Genomic DNA, 25,287 nt, shown 5'->3' on the forward strand with positions numbered 1-25,287 from the left:
TGCACCAGACAATCGGAGGATAAAGATTAAATAAAAAACCCCTACTCCAATGAGTAAATAATTCTCTTTTTTTCTGCGAGTTGCTCAAAATGGAGCGGAGACGCGAGCAGCAGCCCGGGCCACCGGCTGCTGATGTGACAGTTCTGCGCTCCTTATTGGAAACATCTGGAAGCGCTGAGCCACTTTGTGCAGACAGGAGTTTGAAACTATCCAATCGTTTCATATCCAAACCAAAGTCCAGCGCTGCGGATTTCAAGGGAAGGAAAAGGGGGGGGGGGGGGAATAAAAAGGCGCTCGATCGCACCATATGATCTGTAACTCATCCAGATAAAACTCCTCCTCTACCCGCTAACAGACCTCTTAATGACAAGGAAATCATGGTTATTCTGAAACAGACTGCACTATTGTTATCTGTTTCAAATTACTTTTGCCATATCGTTATGAAACACTGAAAATGATGCAATCTGCAGAAATACTCAGGCGTATTAACTTTTTTAACTGTGGCTCTGATAGGAACTAATGGAGCAGCAGATGAAAGGAAAAAATTCTCCCTGTCTTAAGCAAGTCAAAACCCACTTTTGGGCACTAAACACAGGGGATAATAAATTCGTCAGACAGTAAGAGAGAAGAATTACAATTTCAATTACTCTCTTCTTAAAAGAAAAGGGTTTTGGAAAGGGTTTTTAAAATTTTATGTTTCTGGCACTTGCAAGGATAAACAAAACAACCCCCATTTTTTCAAAAACTAAATAAGGCAAAGGAAATCTGTACTCTAATACTGCAAAGCCTGTAAGAGGAGCGCTCCAATCTGGAAGGGAGCGCACATCCATCGTGTCTGCCGGGAGGCAGGTCAGCACCCGCGTGAGAGGAGACTGAGACGGATGCTCGAACGTGGATTTTGAAGAAGACCAGGCAATTGCTGAACGCTAGTGAGCACTCACACCGCAGACCTTGGTAAGGAGCCCTGGATGTTAGATAATGCATTTCTCATTCTTGCAAGAACATCACAAGACAGAGCAGAGTTTTGTGACTGACTCACTCCCACCCTGCCTGTCCGTCCACATCCCTGCAGCGGCCCTTTGGTCCAGGGCTGCATCCCTCCGGCTGCAGCATGATCCACCAGTGCCCCACCGAGCAGCATCCTCTTCATGGGGTGGCCCCAAAAGGCTGGTCATGATTTGGGATTCCACTGTGGGGCAGGGCATGGAAAGAAGAGGCGACAGGGAAAGGGATATGGACAGTCCCCCATGATCAGACGTCACAGGGATCCTCTCCGTGGCAGGCGCCGCGTTGCTTTAAGGGGGAAGCTCAGCGATGCAGGCAACAAATCTTCACAATCCTGGTCCTAGAACACCTCAATATTCACTGGCCTGACTTAATCCTTGGGGCAAATCTTCCACAGTACCGACGCAAGTTTTATTCTCCAGCCTGAGCAGCCCCGACTCTCCTAAAACTTCCCTACTTAAATCATTCAGAGCTTCATGCAATGGTCTGGAGAGAGACATTTCCTCGCAGAGCAATACCGTGCTTTGGGTCGACACGACCGAGATGAATTTTATATCCAAACAAACCACCGTACAGCTGCAGCCTGCGTTCAAGCTCGAAGACATAACCGTTTAATAAACAGCTGAAGAACCATGAAGGAGGAACGAGAAGGGCTTGGAAAGCTGTCAGACATACGACTACATGGAGTGCGTGTTTTGAGAAAATACAAAAACACCTTGAGAGACCTTCAGCCATTTCCTGACCTTCCCTTTTCTAATATTTCTCAGAGACTCGGTGTACATTTCTCAGGAATTTCTATTGTCCAAATAACCTTCGGAAAAATGCTGAAGCTTTGGTCTGCCACAGAGCATGCCTGAACATCCTTCCAGAGGAAGTCAACTGCCCATCCTACTGCTCCCAAATGGCTACAGGAGAAACACATCCCACGCAAGAGATTAGCAACCCCTCAGCTGACTGTACATCGCTTTGCAACATCTAGTTCTGCCTTTACCAAAAATAACCGCAAATCGAGATGGCTGGCTGGCTGAAGTGCTGTGGGATCTTGGACCACGCCACAGATATTTATTTAGTGTGTTATGGGAGTTGAGAAAAATACTTCTTGCTGTCAAACACTGGACATGTTGTTTCACCCTGTGAATTCCAGCATCCTGAAAACAGGGAAGGGAAAAACTGGGAACAGTCCCCAAAACAGGCCATCAAGGAGCACCTGAGCTATGACCCACAGAAACAAATCAGCCTCCCAGAAGCAACCTGTGCTGCACGTCCCCTGCGTCCTCCAGGATGCCGGCTGCTCCTGCGGTCAGGCACTTCCCATTAGGGCATGGGGTGTAATTATCTACAGATGGGTAAAACACAAAAATATTGGGGTCTTTCATAAAGAATAACACAATTTTCAACCCAGACATCTGGATGGGAGATACTGCTTTGGTATCACAGCTGGCTCAGCCCAGCCTGAAGCTGCTGCCGAAGGCAGTCATCAGAAACGACATCTACTTCTTTGACTTCATCTAGCACTAAAGCTGGTCATGTTAGCTTAGTTTAAATTTCCCTTCATGTTTTTCAGTTGCTAGTAATGAACGTGCGAATTTTACACGCACACAACGAGCAATAATCTTTGCTAATTATGGTGATTCAAGCCTCCTACTCTAAAGGAAGGTTTACAATTTCTGGGCTCTGGAAAGATAATGATATAAATAAAAGTATTTAAAATAGTGAATTGTATTTATAGGAGTTTTCAACCCATCGTAAACATTACGCAAGCCATTCAAAACTGGTTTGCACAGGGTATTCACCAAATATTTGAAGGCCTGCTCAATCCACACTAAACCCAAACAAGCAATGTCTAGTAACTCATCCTACGGAAGATTGAAGTAGGAGATCATTGCATTTGTCCCAAATGCAGGAAAAAGGGGATGTTTCATTATCTATAAAGTTCACAAATGCAAAACTCAAAGGAATTTTTCATTTTTATACCATGCGTAATAAAAAAGCATGTTCTGACATTACTGGGATATAGGATATAAGAAAGTATTGATTTACACAAATAAAAACATGTTCCGTTATTCCATAATAACAAATTCCAGAAAAAGTAAAGCCTTACAGTTCAAGGTATGAGGTTAAAAATTTGGATGAGTTTTTGTGCAGGAAAACACACCACCTCACATTTGTGGAGTGCAGGAAACACCACCTTGTCTTCCAACACAACAGCTCGATACCCGTTGCTGTAGGCACAGCACAGGAGCAGACAGACATCACCTGAGCCGCTCTGGGATGCCTCGCCATAACAAGAGATCAGTTCCAGGATACGCCTGGTGGATGCTTCTATCTAAAGAACTTATGTATTTAGCTAAAAACAGAGACAGGATAGCAGATTACATAGATGAATTGGCGGATAAAGCCCAACAAAAATGACGTATGGTATCAGTGAGTAAAATTAATAGACAATATAAAAATGACACATCTTGAGCTGAGGAAATTATTCAACTTTTACCATTCTTTTATGCCTCCAGTTTAAGGCACTGTAATCTAATTGAAAAACAGAGAAGGGTCATTCAAATGAATAAATCATGCCAGAAAATGATTCAGCTTCCCTCTTTTTTTTTCTTTCCCCTTTTAATTGAAGTCCCTAAGACTCAGCCCTTGGGAAGCCCACACGACCATGTATTGTCCTGGCCGGGCACTCTGTCAAAACGGAAAAAGTTATCTCTTCTTTCATCTTGTAACTTGAAAATCTGGGAGGGGAAGTGGTGGGAAAGCAGAGCGCTGTACAAAGGCACCCATCATATTTCCAGGTCAATTTTTTGCTTGGCTGCTAATGAAGGCAGGGGATTGAAGACACTATGGTATTTGTTTTGCCCTTCCAATTTTTCCGTTTGCTTTGTGGAGAAAAGGATCTCAGACCCGACCGGTAACTGAGATGCTCTGAGTGCGGCCAAGCCCCCCGCTCCCCAGCAATAACAGACACTCCAGCTCACCCTCCTACCTACATTCGCATCCAACCAATATTTTCATGCCCTCTCTACATGCATTTGGAAACTTGAAATAAAATCCAATGCAAACTTTGAGAGGAGGCATTTGGATTCCAGCTCCTGCCTGGGAGGTCTGCTGTAGGACCACATGAGTATTCATTTGCTCACTGTTTTATCCGTTTCCCTGGTAGTCCGCTGTAAAGAATATTAAACAAACATGTCTTTACAGCTCGAGAGCCCAGGAAAGAATGTTGACCCTGTGGAAGAAACCTGGTTTTACCAAGTTTTACCCCACTTCTATCCCTCTGGTCTAAAGATGTCTGTGCAAGGGTAAGGATTCATCAAGTCCGCAAAGTCATCGTTAAGCACTGCTATAGCAGTACATGTTAAATATGTTCTCCTCTTTAGCCCAATTTTAAAAAATATTCCTAAAGGAATTTCAGGACATAAAACACACGTATAATTAACAGCCAGATATGTGGAAGCATCGTCATTAGTGAGGAATTTTCTCAACTGTTGACACTGCTCCAGAAAAATAATAAAATATTTATTTCTAAGGTTATAAACTAAGATATGCTACATCTCCTTTACCAGCTTTTCAAAGATCCCTTTACAGTAACATTTGTTGTTGCAGGGATAATTCCTAACTGGAATAATGGATCCAAACCCTGCTCCTATTCCTCTCCACTCAGTTAAAGGTAGGGAATGTCCCTGCAAGCACTGGGAATGTCAGGCCAATACAGGTGTTTTAGGAAAACTTTAGTTGCTGGGTTTTCGTGCTACCCTCTCTCATCCCCCACCTGCCACAGCTGCTGCGCTTCCATACACTTAACAGCTTTAATCATTAGATAAATAAACAAATTTAAGCCAATGGACAAAGATAACTGGGGACAAAAATGTCAAAAACCAGCATTTATTCTATCTGGGAGCCTTGCAATTTCCCTGAGTTACCCTTCCAATTCGGGCTATCCCAGGCGCTGCAAAGGTCACCGCGTTGCCGATAAGGAAAATGGAGCATCTGAAATTTCTCGCCAGTGACTACAAGGAAAGGGTTGGTTTTGTTTTCTTAGGAAGAAAGAGGGAAATGTTCTGGAGCTCTCTGTCGAGGCTAAAATCCAAAACATTTACAAGACTCAGAAGCAAGAAAGCTTGCAGATAATCAGCAGAACTGATGCCAGTCCAATCAAAGTAAACCAGTAACAGCAACTGGGAGGAGTACAGATTACGCAGCATCGTTCTTTACAGAAAAAAATATCCTTTTTGTTATGCAATAGTTAAATAATTTAACTAGAAACCCCTTCTATCCCAAGTTAGAATTGCTGACTGCTCAGCTAGTCATTTTGGCTATTATATAGCATTAATCTCTGCTGTTTCTGAAGTTAGCCTTTCAGAGAAAAAAAGGCAACTTCAAAACATGCAAAAATTAATGAAAACCATATGTGGGATACTGTCATTATTCCATGTTTATAAGAGGATCAGGTTTTGTTAAATGGGCTTATTTAATGCAGACGCATAAGAAAAAAATACCCAGCAAAAGATCTGAAAGTTATTGAAAGAAAAATATTTTCTTTGTTAACCCAAGCAGCCAGTAACAAGCAAAAAGACACAATTTAAACTAAAAGCCACTATATATTTTGGTGCAACTTTGTTTACAGCTTCACTGACAGCTTATAAAGTTCTCCTAAGTAGAGAAATCTCTCCTAGATATATTTTACCCTTTTGACCCTTTTCACCCCCGTACTGTATTTAAGCTGGGACAACCTAAAAATCAATGGCTTATGGAAACATCTGTTGGTACAGGCACACGATTTAGACTTTTTTCAACAGCTGTTGTTATTTTATGCTTTTTTTGGCTAGGTCAATCGGTAAGACTGGAAGAAAATATTAGTTGGGCTCCTTTCCTGACTTTGGTCTCTCTTTAGCAGCTGCCGTCAGCACCCCGTTCCCTCCCCTGCCCTGGGACTTTGGGGGGAAAAAAAGTCTGAATGTCCCCCAAGTCTGGTCTTGCTCACCAGCCTCAGACAAGAAATAAAGGAAATACAGCTCCCAAATGGGCACCTACTTTGTCTCACTCATTCACCTAAATACTGGCTTAAAATATCCCCCTGCTATAGCTGCTTTCTGCCGTGCACAAGGGAGCTAAAACCCTCGCCTGCAGCACCCTCCGCTACCCATCTCCTTGGCTCCCCTCTCCCTTTCCAACAGCGCTCCACAATAAACCCCAGGTTTGTCTTGCCTCCCCTCCTGCTATTTCATTGCTGGGATCCAGACATCTGCCGACATCCTCCGTAAAAGATAACGCACAATATATTTTAAGAGCCAACCTGCCAAAAGGTATTCGATGCTCCAGACAGCACTACTTACCAGATAGGAAACATGCATTGCTCACAGTAAGACATGCATAAAAACAGAATGTACTTTTCTTGGGAGACTAATGCTTACCTAAAAAAAAAAATACAAATTCAACCAAAATATCCTATTTTTTAACATTTAATTCAGCTGCTACTTGAAACAATATGTTTCTATATAAATTCTGTTTTCTTGAAAGAGAACAACCTATAACGCTTTTAAAATGCTCTAAAAATCATTTTTTCAGTGTACAGTCAAACTGTTGAGAGCCAGAGAAAGCCAATACTCCGAGCAGAGATTTTTTTCTTCCCCTTGCTCTTTTTAACAGAGAGGACTTGTTTAATCTTACCTTCAAAACTTTTTATTTCCCTGCCATGCACTCCTAGCGTCACTGTTGGTATTGAATGAATTGTGCCAACCCTTGCCTGAAAGGACAGTCGCAAGAAAAGCCAGTTTAAACTGAAACTGCCTATCTAAAGGAGGGAGAGCCCCAGGTTCGCAAGCAGAGGAGATATTTCAGCATTAAAGAATTCTAGGAGCTACTCCAAGATGCAAATTTTTGTTGTCTGGTGCACTGTAAGGATTTTAAGCCCAGAAAGAAGTTATTTATTTAGTCTATATACTTCAATTTATAACAAAGGCAGAGGATTCATCTATACTCTTCTGGGTGCCTTTTGCATCGTTTACAACATAAGAAGTAAACCTCTGCTTCCTCAAAGACAGAAAACAAGTAATAAACAAGTCTTGACAAACAAAATCAAGCGCTGTCCCCCAAATATCCAGCTATGAACAAAAAAGCCTTTAGAGGTTTTCTCTCCACGTCTCCTTAAAACTCAATTAAAACCAGAATTTGCAAAATGCTCTAAAACCCATTTCAGCCCATGCAGCAGGGAGGAAAGGACTCTCTCTCTCTCCCCTTCCCTTTTTAACACCACGGGACCCCAATCTTTACAGTCAATGCCTCCTGTTGGGCATCTGCAGGTGGGAATATTTGGAAATGGTGTAAGCAACCCTCCTTCTCTTTTAAAAGGCTCAAAAATGTACATTACTGCTCTTTTTTTATGTGCAGGCATTTGAAGCTAAGACTTGTCCACCTCCTCCTGGGCAAGTGGGTAAGTATGCATTTCCTCACCTTGTTACGGTCAGTGAGTTAAAAATAAAAATAATAGTGGAACAAAACACCAAGAAACACTTCTTTAATCTCAGCAGACTTTAACAGCTCACCCCATCCCTGCCTTTGGTAAGAATCAGTGCGATCTGCACTGTCATATTTTGGAGGGGCAGAAGAGATTTCTACATTCCCAAGCACAAGATCTCAGATTGAAACCATTGTTTCAGAGAACTGCACCTCCAGCCTTTGAAAATGTGTATTTTGGAAATAATATCCCTCCCAACCACTTTTAGGCATTTAATGTGTCCAGCTGTGTTAAGAAACCAAGCAAAAGTTCAGTGTCAAGTAAGTCAGGATTATGATCTTCTTGTGATTTATGGAGGTAAGTACAGTCTCAGACAGAAGAAAAACAAGTCACTTGATGCTAAGCAGAGCAGTACCAGGGCTCAGACTAATGAGTTAGCGAGGGCGAGGCTTCACATTCCTGCCTCTTATCTCACCAGCTGGAAGGACAACATATAAGAAGGGAGAACATATTCAGTTGGTAAATGAGATAGGCAGACCCAGCGCCACGGTACTTGCAAACACAGTATTAGTGTTTGCAGTAGAGAAGATGGAAATGCTTCAGGACAGGGAGGCACGCGGTATTTGAAAAAGGTGCCCTACTTCCCACAGGTAAGAATATGCCCCCAAATAACTAAGTGCATAAATAAGGTGAAACTACTATTATCATGGCTGTAATGGTACCAGGGTGTAAATCAAGGCAAAGTCTTTAGGGAGAAGCAATATCTAACTAGGCTGAGAAAATCACAAGCCAAGCATCGGTCCTTTTGCAGATCTGAAAGGAGAGCAGCGTAACTCAGGTTAAACACAGGCTAGCAACAATTCCTCTGACTCAAGCTACACAAACAGAAGAGAAAGCAAACGAGATAACCCAGAAATACTGCCTCTATCTTTTGGACTAGCCTCTTGGGCACAGCTACTGCCTTCATTTTCGCTGAGTACATCGCTGGCACCACGATGATAAACACAGTAAGCAAGAAGGGAGGGAGCAGCTAAGTTCACCACGGCTTAAGAGAAAATCAGAAAGTTAGCTACATCAAATACCTGCTTATATAGGCATAAATTTAATGCATAAGTGAAGCAGAAAGAGAAGGTGGAAGAAGAAGAACCTTGTTAGTTGCAAGGGATCAAGTGCAAAAGAAAGCCTGGTATAGAGTTTGCTCCCATCTGCTAATTCCAATACAGCTGATCAAGTATATTTTATTAAACCATTGCAAAACTCTGTCACATTCTTGTTACAGCCTCCATGTTGGGGTTATTCCAAAGCAGAAGTCTAAAACACAGACCACAGGAGTAAAAACAACGAACTGGCGATGGAAGGAGGTAAGCGGCAGTGAGAAGAAACTCTCTTCTTATCTGTTATGCCTACCTGCTCTGAGGTCTCCACAAAAAAGTCACTACTGTCCACGCTTTTTACAAGATCTGCATTTGGAGACATCACCTCTTCTTCGGTGTGACCTATGACTAACACAAGTGTTCCAGCGAAATTCAGAAGTTTCCTTTCCTTGAAAGTTTTGATGCATTTGCTACCATGACAGTAAGGACAGCTACGGCTGACCACAGCCAAACACAACACCCGTTCATTGCTCTACCCCTGGGGTGCTAAATTCTGGCTTGCAGCTGCCTCTGCTCGGCCAAACCCAATCCCTTCCGTACCAGTCAAGTGCTTTTATTTCAGATATCGTATGCTTGGATACCAAATCACTCAGTCCTTCTGTATAGACTAAGATATTTTAATCATCCACTGCAACACTAACCATCTATTCTTGTTTCACAGTCCCAAGCTTAAAGCCCTCTCCATCACCGCCGAATTGCCCCATACTACTGCTCTGCACAGTGCAGACCAGGCAGAAAGCAGCAGGGAAGATGTCCCTGACAAAAGCAGAGAGCAGTCAATCTGCTCAATGTGAGCAAGGATGCTGCATGGAAAAGCAAACATGAAAAGCAAACATACAGTTATCACCCAGGCTTTTATCTCATCTGATGTTTTAACAGCCGTTTGATCCCAGTAACATTCTGCAACACAGCTGAGTCACTTTGGGCCACACCAGGATGTGTACATGACATGGAGCAGTAACAGCAGAGATGCTGGAGGAAGAAAATCTGAGATTTCCACCTTTGCATGAAAATGGTATAATACGGGAAGAAAGACCACCTAAAAAGGGCGGGGGGGGGGGGAAGACTGAAAACGATAACAGAAAGGAGAGTGTGCAACTACCACAAGGCTAAATGCATTTTGATTCCGTGTTTCCATGGAAAGAGTTTTAACAGTACTAGGTAAAACGCCAAATACATTTTCATAACAATTCACACTGCATGAATAGAAACACTTAAGAAGTATTCTTTCTAATCTCCACTCTAGCTCTACACACAAGTCTCTCTCTTTTGTCCTTGACTTTTTTCTTCTTACTCACACCATTCTTTTCATCCTTTGCTGGAAGATGAAGTCAGAAATGCCATGCCTGGATACTGCTGGAGCACATAATTCTTTATCAGTGGCCAAGAGTCCTGCTCATCTCTCAGATAGTTGTACCTATCCGAGCGCTCTCAGACTGCACTGCTAGGTTTCACCTTCTAACACGGATCTTAAAGACAGGAGGTATGACACAAACACCAAATCCATACAAACCTCCAGTATAACACAGGTCAGGCAACGTAAGCCCGCAGCAGTTCTAGCACTGGTGTGGCAGTTTATTTAGAGCTGCAGTGTATAGCTCATAGGATATCCAGTCTTGATGGGAACACTTGAAGCAATGGAGAGCTAACCCCTTCCTACAGTAATTTACTCAAAGAATTAACTATTTGCACCCTTCAAAGTTTTCACTGTCATTCCTACAGTCTCAACTTGTTTAACCTCACCTTCTAAATACTGCATCTCATTTAAGGCTCTTCCATCAGAGTAAAAAGTGGGAAGAAAGCTGTTCCCCATGCATACGGTTATAGTCCAAAGCTCCCCAAATGGCAGACATTGCTCTGAACCCAGAACAAAAGCTTTGCCCAGGTCTCATCTCACTTTTGAACCTGGCCCATTCACAGCACGACCTCCCAAACCCCTGTGCTGACACAGCAGAGGAGGAACCGCGGTGCCCGCCAGCGGCTGTCGCTGCTGAAGCCATGACCCAGTGGCACCCCGGGGCTTTCTCCCTCCACGTGTCACTTCTCGCTGTGGTTGACCTTTCAGGACACTTTCTGGATTTGGCACAAACTGTCCCAAAAAGCTTTCCCAAATCCTGAAAAACAATACTTTAAAAACCCTGCCACATAGGATAGCGGTTAGCATAGGATGGCAAGAGAACTGAAGCACTAGTCCATGACTCCTCACAAAACCCCAGAACAAATGTATGGTAATAAAATTAAAAACCTATTTCTCGTATTAATGAGGTTTTCCTCTAAGGCGGTGTGACTACTGATGAACTTCAAAAAACATAAGTCGACAAAAAAACATAAATGCTGGCTTCTCTACATTGTAAGGTGCCAACTTCAGCTTCCAAAGTATCAGAATGGAGCTCGATAGGTTCCCTCAGAAGGATGAAAACCCAGTGACGTGATACACCAAAGTACCCATTTGTCATAATAATGCAGTCTCCATCGAAAAGTCCACATTTGGTCTCCCATGTTATGATCTTAATTTCCTCTATATTTAGACCAGGAATTCAGTGTGCAGTAAGCATGTCTACCATACAACAGTTACATCACAAAACTTTAAGAGGTTTCAAACACAAATAAGAGAATCCATACGATACAGGAGATTGAACCATTCAAAAACAGCACGGTATTTTCCTTCTCAAAGTACAATATTTAATGCCAGCATTCCTTTGTCACAGTAACAGTCTTACACATCCATTATTTTCTGGATCCATACTTTCATGACTGCATAAAAAAATGAATGTATCTAACAACTGGAAGAAAACTCCAAAACCAGGATTTTCTGTTCTGGAAATCCTTTAGCTCTGTGTTTTACAAACTTGTGAAATCATGGAGTCCTAATCCTAAAAAGGGCCTCAGAAAGCTACTTTAATACACTGACGTTAAATAATTTGTATGACTGAATCCCTTTGAAGCAAGCCAAAAGCAAGCATCACAGAAGATTCATAGTTATTAAACAGTTGTCTTTAATCTGCAACCATCTCAAGACTACGGCAGGAACATATACGCAGCTCTGCCTTTGAGGCAACAGTATTTGCAGATGGTAAATAAAATTGCAAGTAGCTCTTGACACTTTTAAAATGAGCGTGAAAAAGCTGAGAGATAAACTTCCTTTGCAGCTGATACTAGGAGGATGGCAGAGCCAGATGTTTTATTAGAGGAAATTAGGAAATGATGAAAAACCAGTATCAGGGCTACACGCAGCAAACTTGCCTCTAGAAAACGTTGCCTGTAGTGGCTGAAGGGGAAGGCACAGGGGGAAAGTAACTCACCATCTCTAGAGATCAGCGAGGGCTAGCACAAGCCCTGAGGCTGCAGTGAGCCGTGGTGGTGGCGCGGGAGCCTTCATCTGCCCCGTCCTGCCGCAGGCTCACGCTGAGCCAAACCTGGGAGCAGCATCTTTGCGCTGAGTCGGGGACTTGGCTCAGCGTCCACGTTCCTGCTTCTCTTGCTAACATCCGTGAATCCTGTGACTGAGCTTGGAAACGACTGTCTCGAGCTGAGGATTAGCAGCGTTTGGGAGAAAAAGGCATTGGAACTGCAGCACCCAGAGAAATTAAGCGTCGGACAAAAAACCTGCCACAATAGCTGTATAAACGCCTTCCTGCTACAGATATCAAAGCATGAGTAATAGCGAAGGCCAAACAAGAATCCCAGCCTGGTTTGGATTTCTCCACACCGCACACCCCCGCCCCAGCTTTTCTTCTAACTCTCTGCAGCACGTACCGTGGACTCTGGCTTACGCAGCGATGCACAGAACAGACGGCGAAACCCAGGGCGAGCTATTCTGCACAGTGATGAATTTACTCAGGGGTTGACTGTCTGACACAATTTCTTCCTAGACCTCTCAAGACTCAGCTTTGAGCATCCGGGGCAGACACAGGATGCTGGTGGGTGCGAGAAAGGTCCTCGCAGATGACTAGCCTAAAGCCTTGACCCAATGGGTACGTGTGCGTCACCCTCCAGCAGTAATGCCAGGCTTAGGGCAGGCTCCTTTTTGGCTGGGTTTTTCCATGTTTACTCTAGTTACAGGACAACATTGACAAAGAAAGACTTACACAAGTGATTTTGAAGAGGCAGGGCGAGGATGCAGCCTATTGTTAAGGCTGCACTTCCCACCGCCGGACCCCGCTCTGATTTGTTTCTAACACTTCAGCCACTCGCTCTGAAATTTCCCATGCTGTCGGGAAGCTTCCCACACTGTTCTGCAGGCCCTCTGGAAAACAGGGATTCGCAATCACCCGTCCCATAGTATGTACATACGTACACACATGAAGATGGAGAAAATGGACTTCACTGCACACAGACAACCTGAATTTTGGCAGGTCCTCAGGGTGAGCAGTTCATTAAAGAAGTTATTTCCTAAGAAAAGAAATTGGAGCCTGGAGAACTATAATGACCCATTGTCTTGGGTCACTGACAAGGTTCACCAGTTTTGAGCCGTGAAGCATCTCTCTACTACTTGACTTGACCAACAACCAGCACTGGCACCAGGCTCTCCTCCTAAGGACCAGCCACTAGAGGGGGTGACACTGTACACCTTGGCCATAATTTTCTCCATTTATCTGCTGACACCAGGGAAGAGAAACATGGAAGACTACAGCTTGGGGGAGGACAAATCTCTGGATCCTTCACACCTACTGACCATACCAACACTTATCTCAATGCCGTGGGGCGCTCTCCTCCCTTCCACAAGCCCTTTTCCACCCAGTCCAGCCCATCCCCTCTTCCCACCTCCATCTCCTACGGTCCTGCCATCCCTGCCCCCTTCCCTTGCACACCCTGCCGGACTCCGGCCAAGCTGCTCCCTCCTCTTCTCCCTGTTCAGCAAAGCACAAACCTGGGGGCCTACAAACCAAAAGCAATGGGCAGTAGTAGACCTGGGGCTCTGTCCCGACAGAGCATCATCTATCTTATCTGTAACAACTCCCAAGGAAGGAGGTTTCCTAGCCTCCCTAGGTGGTCTTGCGACAGTTTCATGATGATAACAGGACGTTTTCTCAACATCCAACCTAAATCACCCTCGCAAATTAGCAAATCAGTAAGTTAAGCTGCCATGGAAATCTGGGACTTTAATAACCACTATTACATGTTGGCAGACTGCTAGATTGCACAATAGTTTTCTTTTTGTTGCACTGAATAAATTTAATTCTTTCAACCTCTTCTCACATTTCTTAATCTCTTCTCGTTGTTTCCTTCTGGACACTTTCCAGTATGCCTGTGCCCTCCTCGGAGCAGGGCACCCAAAACCGGATTCGATGACACTGATGATGCCCCTGCAGTGCCACACACGAGTAAGTCACCTCCTACACCTTACAGAGGACACTCCTTCAATATAACTCAAAACAAGATTTGTCTGTTTTGCAATAGCCTCTCGCTGATGATTCATTTGTGGTCCACTAAAAATCCTCAGCCTTTTTCTACCCATCCCTCTCCAGCTTAAACCTGACTTAGTAAATGTGCATTTTGATTTCTTTTTAGCAAATGAAGCACTCTGTGGCTGCTTTTGTCTCTTATCTGGATGCGCTCTCCAATTTCTTAAGGTCACTCTGAACCCTGACCCTGTTCTCCCAAGTGCCTGCAACCCCTCCCAACCTGATGTCATCCGAGAGCTTTATAAACATACTTCCATCTTCCAAATCATGACTGAAAATACTGCAAGTTTTCCCCCAGAAAGTGACCTTGCTGATATATCACACGTTACTGCACTACTTGGATCAGTGGAGAGATGAAAGTGCAAATCCTTTTCAAGCTTCATTCTCTGTGAAGATATTTAGAAATGCCACGTTTATCTGGTAGGCTGCAACTTCTGAAAATATATTAATTAAAAACTAATTCACGTGGTAAAGGTAGGATGCATTAAATTCAATAGGAACTAACTAATGAAATTAATAAATACAACGAGAAGGCTATTTCCCAGTGAACTCTGTTTCTGGGGTCAGCCAGCTACAATTTGTCAGCCACAGGCTTAAGACAACCGAAGCCGCCGGGTGAACCCAGCAGTGCAACCTTATCCATCCTGCCACATGAAGACAAAGATTCAACAAATAATGAATCATAACCGATTTCTGGGATCAACACAAGAAGAGAAGTCTATCAGGGTACAGTTCATTTCAAACTGTCGCATTACTTTCATAATGCTGGAGCCACCAGGTGCCATTTCTAAATTATTTTAATATCACAGTATGCAGAAGCCAAACCAGATTTCTCATCAGAGTTAAGAATCTAAAGTTATTCTATTTAAAAAATGCTAAAGTCTAATTTTAATAGATCACACCAAGTTATTGCCCCAGCTCTACTCAAGATGCCCAAACAAAGCAGGAAGATAAGGATCCAGGGAGTCTCCGACAGGATGAGCACCCACCGCCCAACATAGAATCATAGAATGGTTTGGGTTGGAGGGGACCTTAAAAGATCATCTAGTTCCAACCCCCCTGCCATGGGCAGGGACACCTTCCACTAGACCAGGTTGCTCAAAGCCCCATCCAACATGAAAGGAGCTTGGGAAACTCTGGTTACAGAATTTCTAGAGCTGAACAAATACAACCTCTGAGAAAACATTCTGGAGATTTAAGAAACAGACACTTTAAAAACCCATTTTAATTGGAAAAGACATTTTTCCATTGTTTTCTTTTCAGTGCTTTTAACCCTACAAACCATTATTTTCCTAAACATTTTTCAGCTGCAGCTTTTCCATGACATGCACAAGAGCCTCTCTCAGGCAAAGTCTTCTGAAACAACTACAGGGAAAGCATGTCCAACCTTATACACGTACTACTGGAGCACGCTTCTTGGCATCACGAATCCAGGTAAATCTCTGCCTTCAGAAACCAACTCACGAGAAGGAATTTTCCCCTTCTCTTTCCAGTGTGCTCAAGCTTACTGTTATTCAGCCTAATTCGACTATACAAGAAGTTGCACTTTTAGGATCCAAAACATTTTTTTTTTTAACAGTCTGTGCATATAAACAGCTTTCTACATCGCATACGTATAAATAACATTGTGCAAAATTCTCACCCATAAAACAGGAGTTAATGCAGTTCCCAAGGTCCAAAGTTGCTGACAGCACCGGTGAGACTGCTAAATACCTGCAGCTCCTGACCTAGTGCAAGCAACAACATTTCTATTTGCAACGAGTTAAGAAAACCGCTTTTACTAACCACAAAATGGCTCTGTAATGAGCAGGCAATGAGCACCTGAAAGACTTCTGGCTACAAAAGAAGTCAGCACTAAATAAAGCAGAGACAGGACAAGGCAGGAGATGCACACTTCGCGATGGCTTTCACCGGCCAGATCTCTACCCAACCTACACGTGTGAATTAAGCTCTATTTATAAGTCTTCCACTGATTTTTTTTTTTTTAAAATGACCTTAATATAGTGCAGTTGTTGTTTTGTTTCTGTTGAACTTAGCAACAGGAAACCCTGTCAGTCCTGCAGCAAACTTTCCATTCCCCTGGCACTCCCATTCCTGCACCAGAAAAGCCAGATTTCTAAAGAGGTGTTTAACGGGGTGGGAGGGAAAGGAAGAAGAGAAGAAAGCACACACACAAAAAATCTAAATGCCTGTAAAACATGCAAAATGGAAGCCAAATTCAATATGTTTCTTTTCTTTTTTCCCTGTTTGAAAGGAAAAGGCAGTGCCCTAATTTGCATTTTCTAAAGATATCTTACTTTACTACCAGAAACCTAAGTATTAGTCCTGAAAATTATCTTTAATAAAGGGTTGGTAAAAAAAAAATCATCAGCATCTTTACACTTACGCATTCCAGTAACAAAAGACTTACTTATCAGACAGCACAAATTTTAGCTTGGGAAGTTATTTGCACTAGTTCCCGGCTAACTCACCGAGCAAACAGCTACAGAAATTAAGCCTTAACTTGTTAAAAACAAAATAAACCTGATTTTATTACAAGCTTTGGCAAGACTGTTCTGCCGCCTAAAAAGCTTTACTGCAGGATGAGCAAAGTTTTTTGGTGCTCCACCCTGCAATGTTAACTCATCCCCGCAATATTTTCTTTTTTAACAGCTTCATAATGGTACACTAACACACAAACACAGCTGCTCAAGGGCAACATGCACCAACACAGGCTGCGAGCATTTTAGCATTTACAAAACACTTTCTTTTTCAGGAACAAGAAACTATATATAAAATAGAGGAGCAAATGCAAATCCAGCTAGGAAAGGTGAAACCCAGCTCTTTATAAAGCAGAATATGTATTAGGGGTGCTTTAAACCAAAATTACGTTCCTGTCAAGCCCAATATTCACTTTTTTTTATCATAGACAGTCCTTAAATATGGCAAAGCACAAATAATAGAAAACAATACCAACTGATTTCTGATCCCTGGCATGTCCTTTTTATAGGTCACCGACATGAGGAATATGGGTTTTCCCCCCACATTTGATCTCTATATGTTTTCCCATTATTAATTTTTCTTCCAGCAAAGGCACTAACGCTCCCAGCCAGTGATGCCTTTAGACCTTGGAGTCTGTGCACACCCCGACACCGACCGCAGCCACAGTCCCCTCTGCCAAAAAGCTCCCTGGAGGGGGAAAGCGTGAGAGGGGATAGAGAGACTCGCCAGGACCACGCACGTGGGGGGACCTCGGAGGCGCTGCCAGCCCCCACGCAGCGTTGCCAACCTCAAGCATGCTACGGGGCATCGCTTTCATCAAATTATATACAAATCTTGGTACAGCCCTGCCCCACGAGAAACCGTTTGGGTCAATCTCTATGTCACTGACTGAGACAACATAAATGTGGCTTAATCCAGTGGTTGAAAAACACAAGGTCTAAAAAAGCCCATGCTTTTTTAAAAGGCTAAAACGTCACGGTGATGGATGCCATTCAGCTCTACAAAGGCTACAGAAAGGAAACCAGCAGGTTAGGTGGCCGGCCGCAGCAGTGGTGGCATTTCTTTAAAAAGCATAGAAAAAGACAAGGTGACAATGCGTAAGTGGCACTCACCGCTTCCTCGCGGGCTGCGCGCTCACCACGATCTTTCAGAAAATCCACCTCGTCTTCAGTTTTCATTTCCAACTTCCCTGTGAAAACAGAGGGTTCACACAGGCAATTTAAAAACAAACTTCTTTCAGTGCTGCTGCTATTTTTCTGTTTATTCAAACCAGTCTCAAAAAAAAGAAAAGAAAACCCAACCCCAAAACCCCTTCAACAAGTCCATTTGACTTCCAACATCTGGTTTCATTCCCGACTTCGCCGCTTGTTTGTTATTAGTTTTAACAACTTTCATGTCTGGGACTGAAGGAAACTATGGAACAGCAGCAAGCACGGGGTGAAACTCCTGAAAAGCTCTAAGTGAGGCTGAGCACATCTGCATATATTTGCCCATGTATTTTCTTGGCTCACATTTATCTAGTTAAAGAACCAAAATTTTTGCTGTTTTTCTTCTTACCATAACCCGAAGATAACACAAGAAACCAGCCTTGCCTTTTCTCAACAGGTATTTTAAGTGTTGGGAAAAAAAAAATCACAAACTTCAAAAATTCAGCCCACATGCACTCCCCTAAGGATGACAATTAGGTCCCTAGACTAGGAAGGCAAACCCTTTTCTGCTGGAGTTTACAAAGTCCCAGCTGATTTTCCCCCTCCTCATGCTCCCATGATGGGAGTGTCACAACTGCAGTGGTACAAACATCATGTCCCAGCTGCTTTCTCTGCCCAGCAAAGCTTTCATTAGTCACCATTCCCCTGGGGTTCCCGTCTACCTATGTTTTCCTGGCATAAAGTCAATGTTCTAACTCTTTCAACCCCAAGCTAATGACTCTCACGACACACAGGATACTTTTAGAGGAGTGAAGTGATTTGACCAAAGCCACCCAGATGGAGAGTGGCTCTGTCAGGGCTAACCCCCCCTCTAATCTCACTCCCTCTCTCATTTCTACTAAAACCAAACACTGGATGGATGGCAATGCCTTCTTAAGGGCGACGTATGTTTGCAGTTGAGTTTACCCGTTCAGGGATTTAGCAAGAGGAGCCTCCCATCTTCACAGGGAAATTGCGGTAACAACTGTCACCAATGGTTTTCCATTGGCATTGAAGTCTACCCTTGATTTTGGGACTAGCTGGTTTTGCAAAGTTCTATTGATAAACCAATCCAACATCATTAAGTCAAATTGGCATGATTTTGTCTCGATTAGATGAGTTTGTGGGCAGACTCTCAGAAATCAGAGGTAATGCTACAAATTTCTGCAAGCCCCATTTGTTGGCAAAGCAGATTTCTCGGTCGCGATGAGATCTGCTCGGGGTCGTGGCAATGCTGTGATGGTTGAGATCGTGGTCCAAAGACAGAACACACAAGGCACAAACCTCTGGTGCACTGAGGACAGGAGAAGCAAGCAGTGTGGTGATACTCTGTGCTGGGTAAGAACTGGAGGATGAAGACATGTGCCCTCAGGATGAAATTCAAGGGGACAATTTTTTCCACTCTGCCACTTCTTCTTAAACTTCTATTAAGAAACGTATCTCAAACAAAAAGCACTATAATGCTATGACAGCGGTCTCTGGGGCATAGAGCCCCTTATCGCATGTGTGGTATCGTTAGTGACATTTGTTATCGGTTCACCCTGCTATTCTAACAGGTGAAGGAAACCGTAGTAAGTGCTTTTCCATAGGGAAAATGCCATTGATGAGAATGAGGTGAAGACTGGTAAAATTCAAGATAAGGTGGTATTCTTCTATCTGGCAATGAATGTTTTCTTTAAATGCTGAGATCTACAAGAGATACACTAGGGATATTTCTCCCAGGAGAAGAGCTAGGGAGCAGCGATTATAGTACTTGTTAATTTAAGATGCCAAACCCCAACCATACAACCTAACCTTGCCGGCGTCACTTTCTGCCAGGAAGGTGCATCTACTCGGAGGTGTTTTGTCAGCATCAACACATGCCATTTCTTCTCTTCTCACCCAGCCTGGCTACTGTGGTATAATTTCATATCCTAACTGCCTGCTTTTTTAATGGGTAGCATCTATCTGCCTGACTTGAAATAACATGCTTGCAGAACCCATTACTCCGCTGTAATGCAGTTCTGAGTCTAAAGCTAACAGCATGAGGAGCCGCCTTATGAAAGTAGGGTCTTCTAGCTTCATCGCCTTCCTTCAGTGTTGTGATCGGTCACTAGGTATTTGTCTGGATAAGGCAATTAGCCCTGTGAAGTCTCCGTTTTGGGAGTAGGCTGAAACTAAGTGGAGGCATTGAGATAAACAGGTATATATTTGGGAGCAATTTCACAATAGAAATAAAAAAATTAAAGACCTCAATGATTTGGAGTAATGGCACCAGCAATTATCAGCCAGTTACATCTCTGATAAATTAGCATGACAATAAACCCCTCTGACCACATGCGTTTCTGAGAAATGGCCTCATGACCTACACTTCCTTTGGGAAGGTTTTATTGTAGTCTATCAAAAAAAGATCTGATTCATTCTGAACACTGACGACTCCTGCGTGGCTACAAAATACTCTGTACAAACCCAGGCTGCAGGGAAAACTCCCCAGCACTGACACAGCAAAGAAGAATTGATACAAAGAATTGAAGGCTGCCACTGAACTCATACACAAAATGCGCTATCCAAAGCTTAGACATTGACATGAAGAATGTACACAGCAATAATAATAAACAGTAAATCTGTTCTTTTGAACTACTGCCATATCAGAGTTCTAGATGCTGCTTTATAGGAGTTGAATTTCAGAAATATTTCAAATAGTGAGCTTGGATTCATAGCAGTCGCTTGTCTCTGCTTTAAGCTAATATTTTATTCAGGCTTTCCTAACATTTTGCCTCAGAGCAACCCTAAAGTTCTTCAAGAGAAGATATTCCAGCTGAAATTTTGCTTTGTGCAGCATCCCACTGCAAATAAACAATTCTTCCTTATGGAGAGGTCAGACTATTGTATTCCAAGAACTTTTAGCCCTAAATCCTTAGGGCTAAAGTCAGTAACACGATCACCTCCTTTTCCCCCCCCCTTTCCATACCCTAACACAGAATGATGCCTTAATATTACTTTCCTACTTCAGTCACTATCTTATTGTACTGTTTAGTCCCTTCTCCTTTTAAAACCTCGCCCAGACAACGTCATACCTCCAAGAAACCAACCAGAGATAAAGACCTGGACTGTATGGACGGAGCCGGCAGAGCAGGAGGCTCCCAGAAGAAAGAAGCCCTGCCAGGTATTGACTTACAGCCACTCCCGTCCTATTGAACTGTCAATCCACCACAGCACTAAAATAGGTTCTTTCTGAAAACAGCTTTCTAATCCACCTTTAAATCTTTCTACTTACTTACTAATGAACTCCTGACTAATGTTTACTGGTTATCTCCCTACACATGAACTTTCTAAAAATCCTGAACTCAATGAAAAAAGGATTTGCTGGACCCACCACTGACCCCCCCCAAAAAATCAATCCTTTCCCCTGCCCCCAGTTATTCTGCTACCACATATCAGAACAAATCCTCTGCCATCACCCCATTCTGCATTTAGACTGAAGAAACAGCTCCCCGAATCAAAGCAGTAAAATAGCTGTAGAGCTTTACAACTTCATGATTCTTATCATGGCAGATTTTTGTTTTCTTTTGATCATTTAAATGTTTTGTTTGTTTGTTTGTTCAGTGCTGGGAAAGCAAGAGGCACTGGATCATTTTCTCATAGCAAAGAAAAAAATGGCAACTGAAAAAGTTCAGCTGCTTCCATTTAACAGCTGCCTGAACAGGTGGAATATAAAGATCAGATTAGCTCCATGCTTCAGTAGCAAATTCACCTATGATTTAATTCCAGGCTGGAGCGACAAACCCATTTCTCTTTCATTCAATTTATCCCTTTATTTCCCTTTTTGGAGTTACCTGGTGACGTTTTCTATTAGCTCCTGTCGCACAGGCACCAGACGTCTACGCTGTCCCCCAAGTCCCACTGCTCTCCCCCATCCACTCATCCACGGGGAACGCCGGTCCCGCTTCCCAGCCGATGGCAGCAAGCAAAACTCATCATCTGAGTTCCAGTACTGCTTAAATGCACTGGAAAACACCACCGGCTGCTCTGCCTGACAAAAAAGCTTTGCAGCCCGGAAAAGGCGGTGGGGGTAGGGCTGGCTGGCTTTTTTAAATGACCTAATACCGCCAATTAGGAAGTGGCTTTGCGCAGTTCAGAAGGACACTGGCAGCTGTTTCAAGTAGGCGAGCACAGAAAATGCAAGAGCCCCGTTGTACCCTCTGACTCCACGTTAGCAAAAATAAAGGGGAGAAGCGAAGGAATAGCACTAAGCAAATAAACCCTCATGCCCACATGAAAGCATATAACTTGAAGATACAGTAATCCACATAGTTCCCTCCCATTCATTCCTTCTCCAGGGAGGATTCACGTGCTAGAAATTCTTCTGCACAAATTCACAGGAGATAATATCCTGTCCTTCCCTCCAGTGCCAGCCAAGCAACATGCATTTGAACTGAAAGTTTTAATATGTAACTTCAGATTTCTTCTTTCTCAGAAGAAAAACCCCAAACACCTACACTTCCTCTGCAAGGCAGGCCTCCTGCTCTTATTTCCCTTCCTTTGCCGATGAGACGCTAGAGGCACACCTACAAAAAAAAACCCTAAAAAGCAGGAAACCAGCTGATTTTTCCTACCTGTAACAGGCTCAGCTCCTTGCGCTGACGGGCTGACATTCCTCTTCTTTGTCAAGGAACTTAAATCCATTTCTCCGTTAAGGCTGGCTCCCACATCCACTACAGCCTGGGGCTCAAGCCCCACTTTTTCTGTGGCTGGTAATTCAGGGGAACAAGGTGTCTCTGCTGCAAAAACCACTGCATCAAAACTTTTTACCATTTTAGGAACTTTATCCAGACAGGAGCCATCATCTGCCGAAACCAAACTCTTTACTCCCACATTTTCCAGTGACTCAACAGCATGTAAACGGCACGAACACGGTGAGAAGGGCAATTCAGGTACAGCTCGGCTCTGCTTTCCATCGGGCTCAGCCAAGACCTCCCCCTGAGCCGCTTTCTCAGCAGGACCAGCATTGCTCTCGCCGGCCAGACAAACGGTGTCAGTGCTGGAGTCACTGTCGCATGTGGGTTCTTCTGCGATGGGCTGAAGCGCTGCCCGGGGAAGCACACTTTCCGTATCCTCCTGCTCTTCTGAATACAGAGCGACGGGGGTTATTGTCACCGGCCGTAAGACTTCCTTACCCTCACAGGCATCACTCGGGGCTCCCATTTCTGAAGCATCCTTTAATTCAGGGGTGCTGCTGCGTGGGGAGATTCGTTGTAGGGTTTGACTGGGATCATGTTGGTTCAGCCCCGCATCCGGACAAGGGTCGCTCTCCGCACCTGGTGACTCGCCTGCTGATGCAGGTCTGTGCATGGTGCCTTCTCCTGCACTCACTGACCCAGGCTTGCACGCTTCTTCGGCACGGACTGTCCCTTTCAGCCCAGCATCCACATAGCTGCCACCTGCCACAGGCCCCCCCTGACTGCAGGCAGAGGGTTTCACAACAGCAGCAAGAAGTTCCTCCGACAAAACCTGCTCCCTGCCACTTGCACAAGCCTCCCGCTCAGGCTCAGCTTTGTCTCCTTCAGCCTGCTGTGAGAGGCTCTGATTCGGAGAGCCCTCATCCCCTGCATGGTCCCCAGGCCAGCCGGCTCCGGCAGCTACCCTGCCATGCTCCCCACCGCGCCGCTGGGCAAGCTCTGCCGAGCCTGCCGCCACCGCTTCCTGGTTTTGTTTAGATTCTTCATTATGAATTACAGAGGGTGTGCCTATTAAATTATCCTCCGCACAGTCTGCACCCTTGGCACACGGAGCTAATCCAGAGTCATTACCTTGCAGAGCTGCCTCCTGCCCGGGAGGTGCCACTGCAGCATCTCCCTCCTGACTCACAGCAAGTCCCTCTCTTCTGGGTAGGGGAGCGAGTGATTTCATCTCGCCGCTCAGCCCCTCTTGCTCCGAAACACTTTCTGCTATCTCTGCTTTGGTTTGTGCAGGCTCTTTTTCTGCTAGGCATGTGCTTGCATCCTCCAGAGGGAGTGATGCAGGCTCACGTTTGCTCTCTTGAGTAGCGTCTGGTTTGAAGCTGTCGCCCATTTCATCTTTAACGACAGTTTGATCATCAGAAGGGCGACAGCTAGCAACTTCCTGACCCCCGTCTGCAGAATCTGCGCTTCCTCCATCTCCGCTGCTGCTGGTATCAGTTTCTACTGGCTCCTCTTTGCAGGCTTCACTGTCCTCCATTGCTTCAGCCACACATTCAGTGATCTTACCACTCTCCTGGCAACATGCAGGTTCTGCACTGCTTTGATTAGATCCACCAATATCATCGTTTTCAGGTTTAACATCAGGGCCATCAGTTTCCACACTGTCTTCCAGTGAGGGCGAGCTGGATTTCCCATCTGTGCAACCTGCTTCCACCTGCCCTTCCCGCTCCCCACTCTTACCGCTGCCATGGATTTCCAAACCAGGAGCAGGTTTTGATGCACATGCAGGAACCTTCACCCCATTCACTGCTGGCAACGCTGCCCCGGCGCTCGCAGTGACATCTTGCCTCGCTGCGACACAGGCATTGCCTCGGCTTTCCAAGAAGCCACTGTTTACCTGATCAGTGCATGAGTCCGCTCCAGTCTCCTTGTTATCGCCAGTCTTGCAAAGGTCAACAGAGACATCGCCAGTGCCACCATCTGCATTCGTACCATCATGTGCAGGTACCACTCCCACATTTGCATCCTCCCCATCTGCACACTCAGTGCCATTAAAACCACTGAGTAAGGGCTGAGCAGCACTGGCTGACTCTTCCTTAGCTGGCGATTGCTCTTGTAGGGTTGCAGTCCTCCTCTCACCGGCCTCAGCCATCCCATCCTCTACCTGCTGCTGGCCTGCCGCCCTCTCAGCCGCCCCTGTACAGTTCCTGCATTCAGTTTGGCCCATAGCCACATCCACGCCCTCCAAGGAAGCTGGGGCTTCGCCTGCAGTTTCAACCACAGTAACAGTACTGTCAGCTGCACGCTCCTCGGCAGCTTGCGCTTCCTGATCGGGACTATCTTTACTGCACAAGCCAGCTTGATCCAAACCAACTCCCGCAGATGTCATTCCAGCTTCCTCATTTGTATTTCCACAGGATGGAAGATTTACGGCACCGTTTACACTTGCACACAGGCTCACTGTGCAGTCCTTCTCATCTGATATAGTCTCAGAGCCTTCAGCAAAGATTGGCCCCTCCTCTTCCTTTTTACTCAACGTCACTGTATTTTTGCTTTCACAGAAGCACTCTGGGCTCTTTGCATCCCCCAGGCTCAGCAAGTCATTTGGCACATCATTAAAAGCTCCCAAACTCCTGCTGTTGCATTTCTCCTCCTGGTAGGTTTGGTCTGAGAGCTGCCCGATGTCCAGGTGAACAAGAACAGATGGACTTTCCTGCCTTCCTTCTCTTGCCATTTCTTCCAGGCTCTGAGAGGTAGAGGCCAGGTGACCATCTGGCTCTGCTCCTTTAGCACAGCTGTCTCCAGAATCTCCCACAACAGGCTCTGTCTGCTGCCTTAAACTCTGTAACAAGATTTAAAAAAAAAAAAGAGAGATTATTTTCCTTTGTTGCACATTTACACTGTCTCCACATTCTACAAGATCTGTATCTACATAATCCT

General features: G+C 44.5%; 1 protein-coding gene across 7 annotated transcripts in view; it reads right to left on the bottom strand.

Moving 5' to 3' along the window:
- Positions 1-25,287, bottom strand: part of AKAP13 (A-kinase anchoring protein 13) — a 228,407-nt gene that overhangs the window by 81,606 nt on the left and 121,514 nt on the right. For 6 of the 7 annotated variants that reach the window (XM_076347955.1, XM_076347960.1, XM_076347959.1 and 3 more), the window contains exons 9-10: positions 22,282-25,189; positions 17,612-17,688 (exon numbers count right to left, since the gene is read on the bottom strand). In XM_076347955.1, coding sequence (XP_076204070.1) covers positions 17,612-17,688; positions 22,282-25,189 — 2,985 coding nt within the window. Of the gene's footprint in view, positions 1-17,611; positions 17,689-21,501; positions 21,584-22,281; positions 25,190-25,287 lie in introns of those variants that run through there. The other variant, XM_076347961.1, reaches the window with a different exon arrangement.

This window comes from Aptenodytes patagonicus, chromosome 10 (genome assembly GCF_965638725.1).
Source record: "Aptenodytes patagonicus chromosome 10, bAptPat1.pri.cur, whole genome shotgun sequence".
NCBI classification, from domain to species: Eukaryota; Metazoa; Chordata; class Aves; order Sphenisciformes; family Spheniscidae; genus Aptenodytes; species Aptenodytes patagonicus.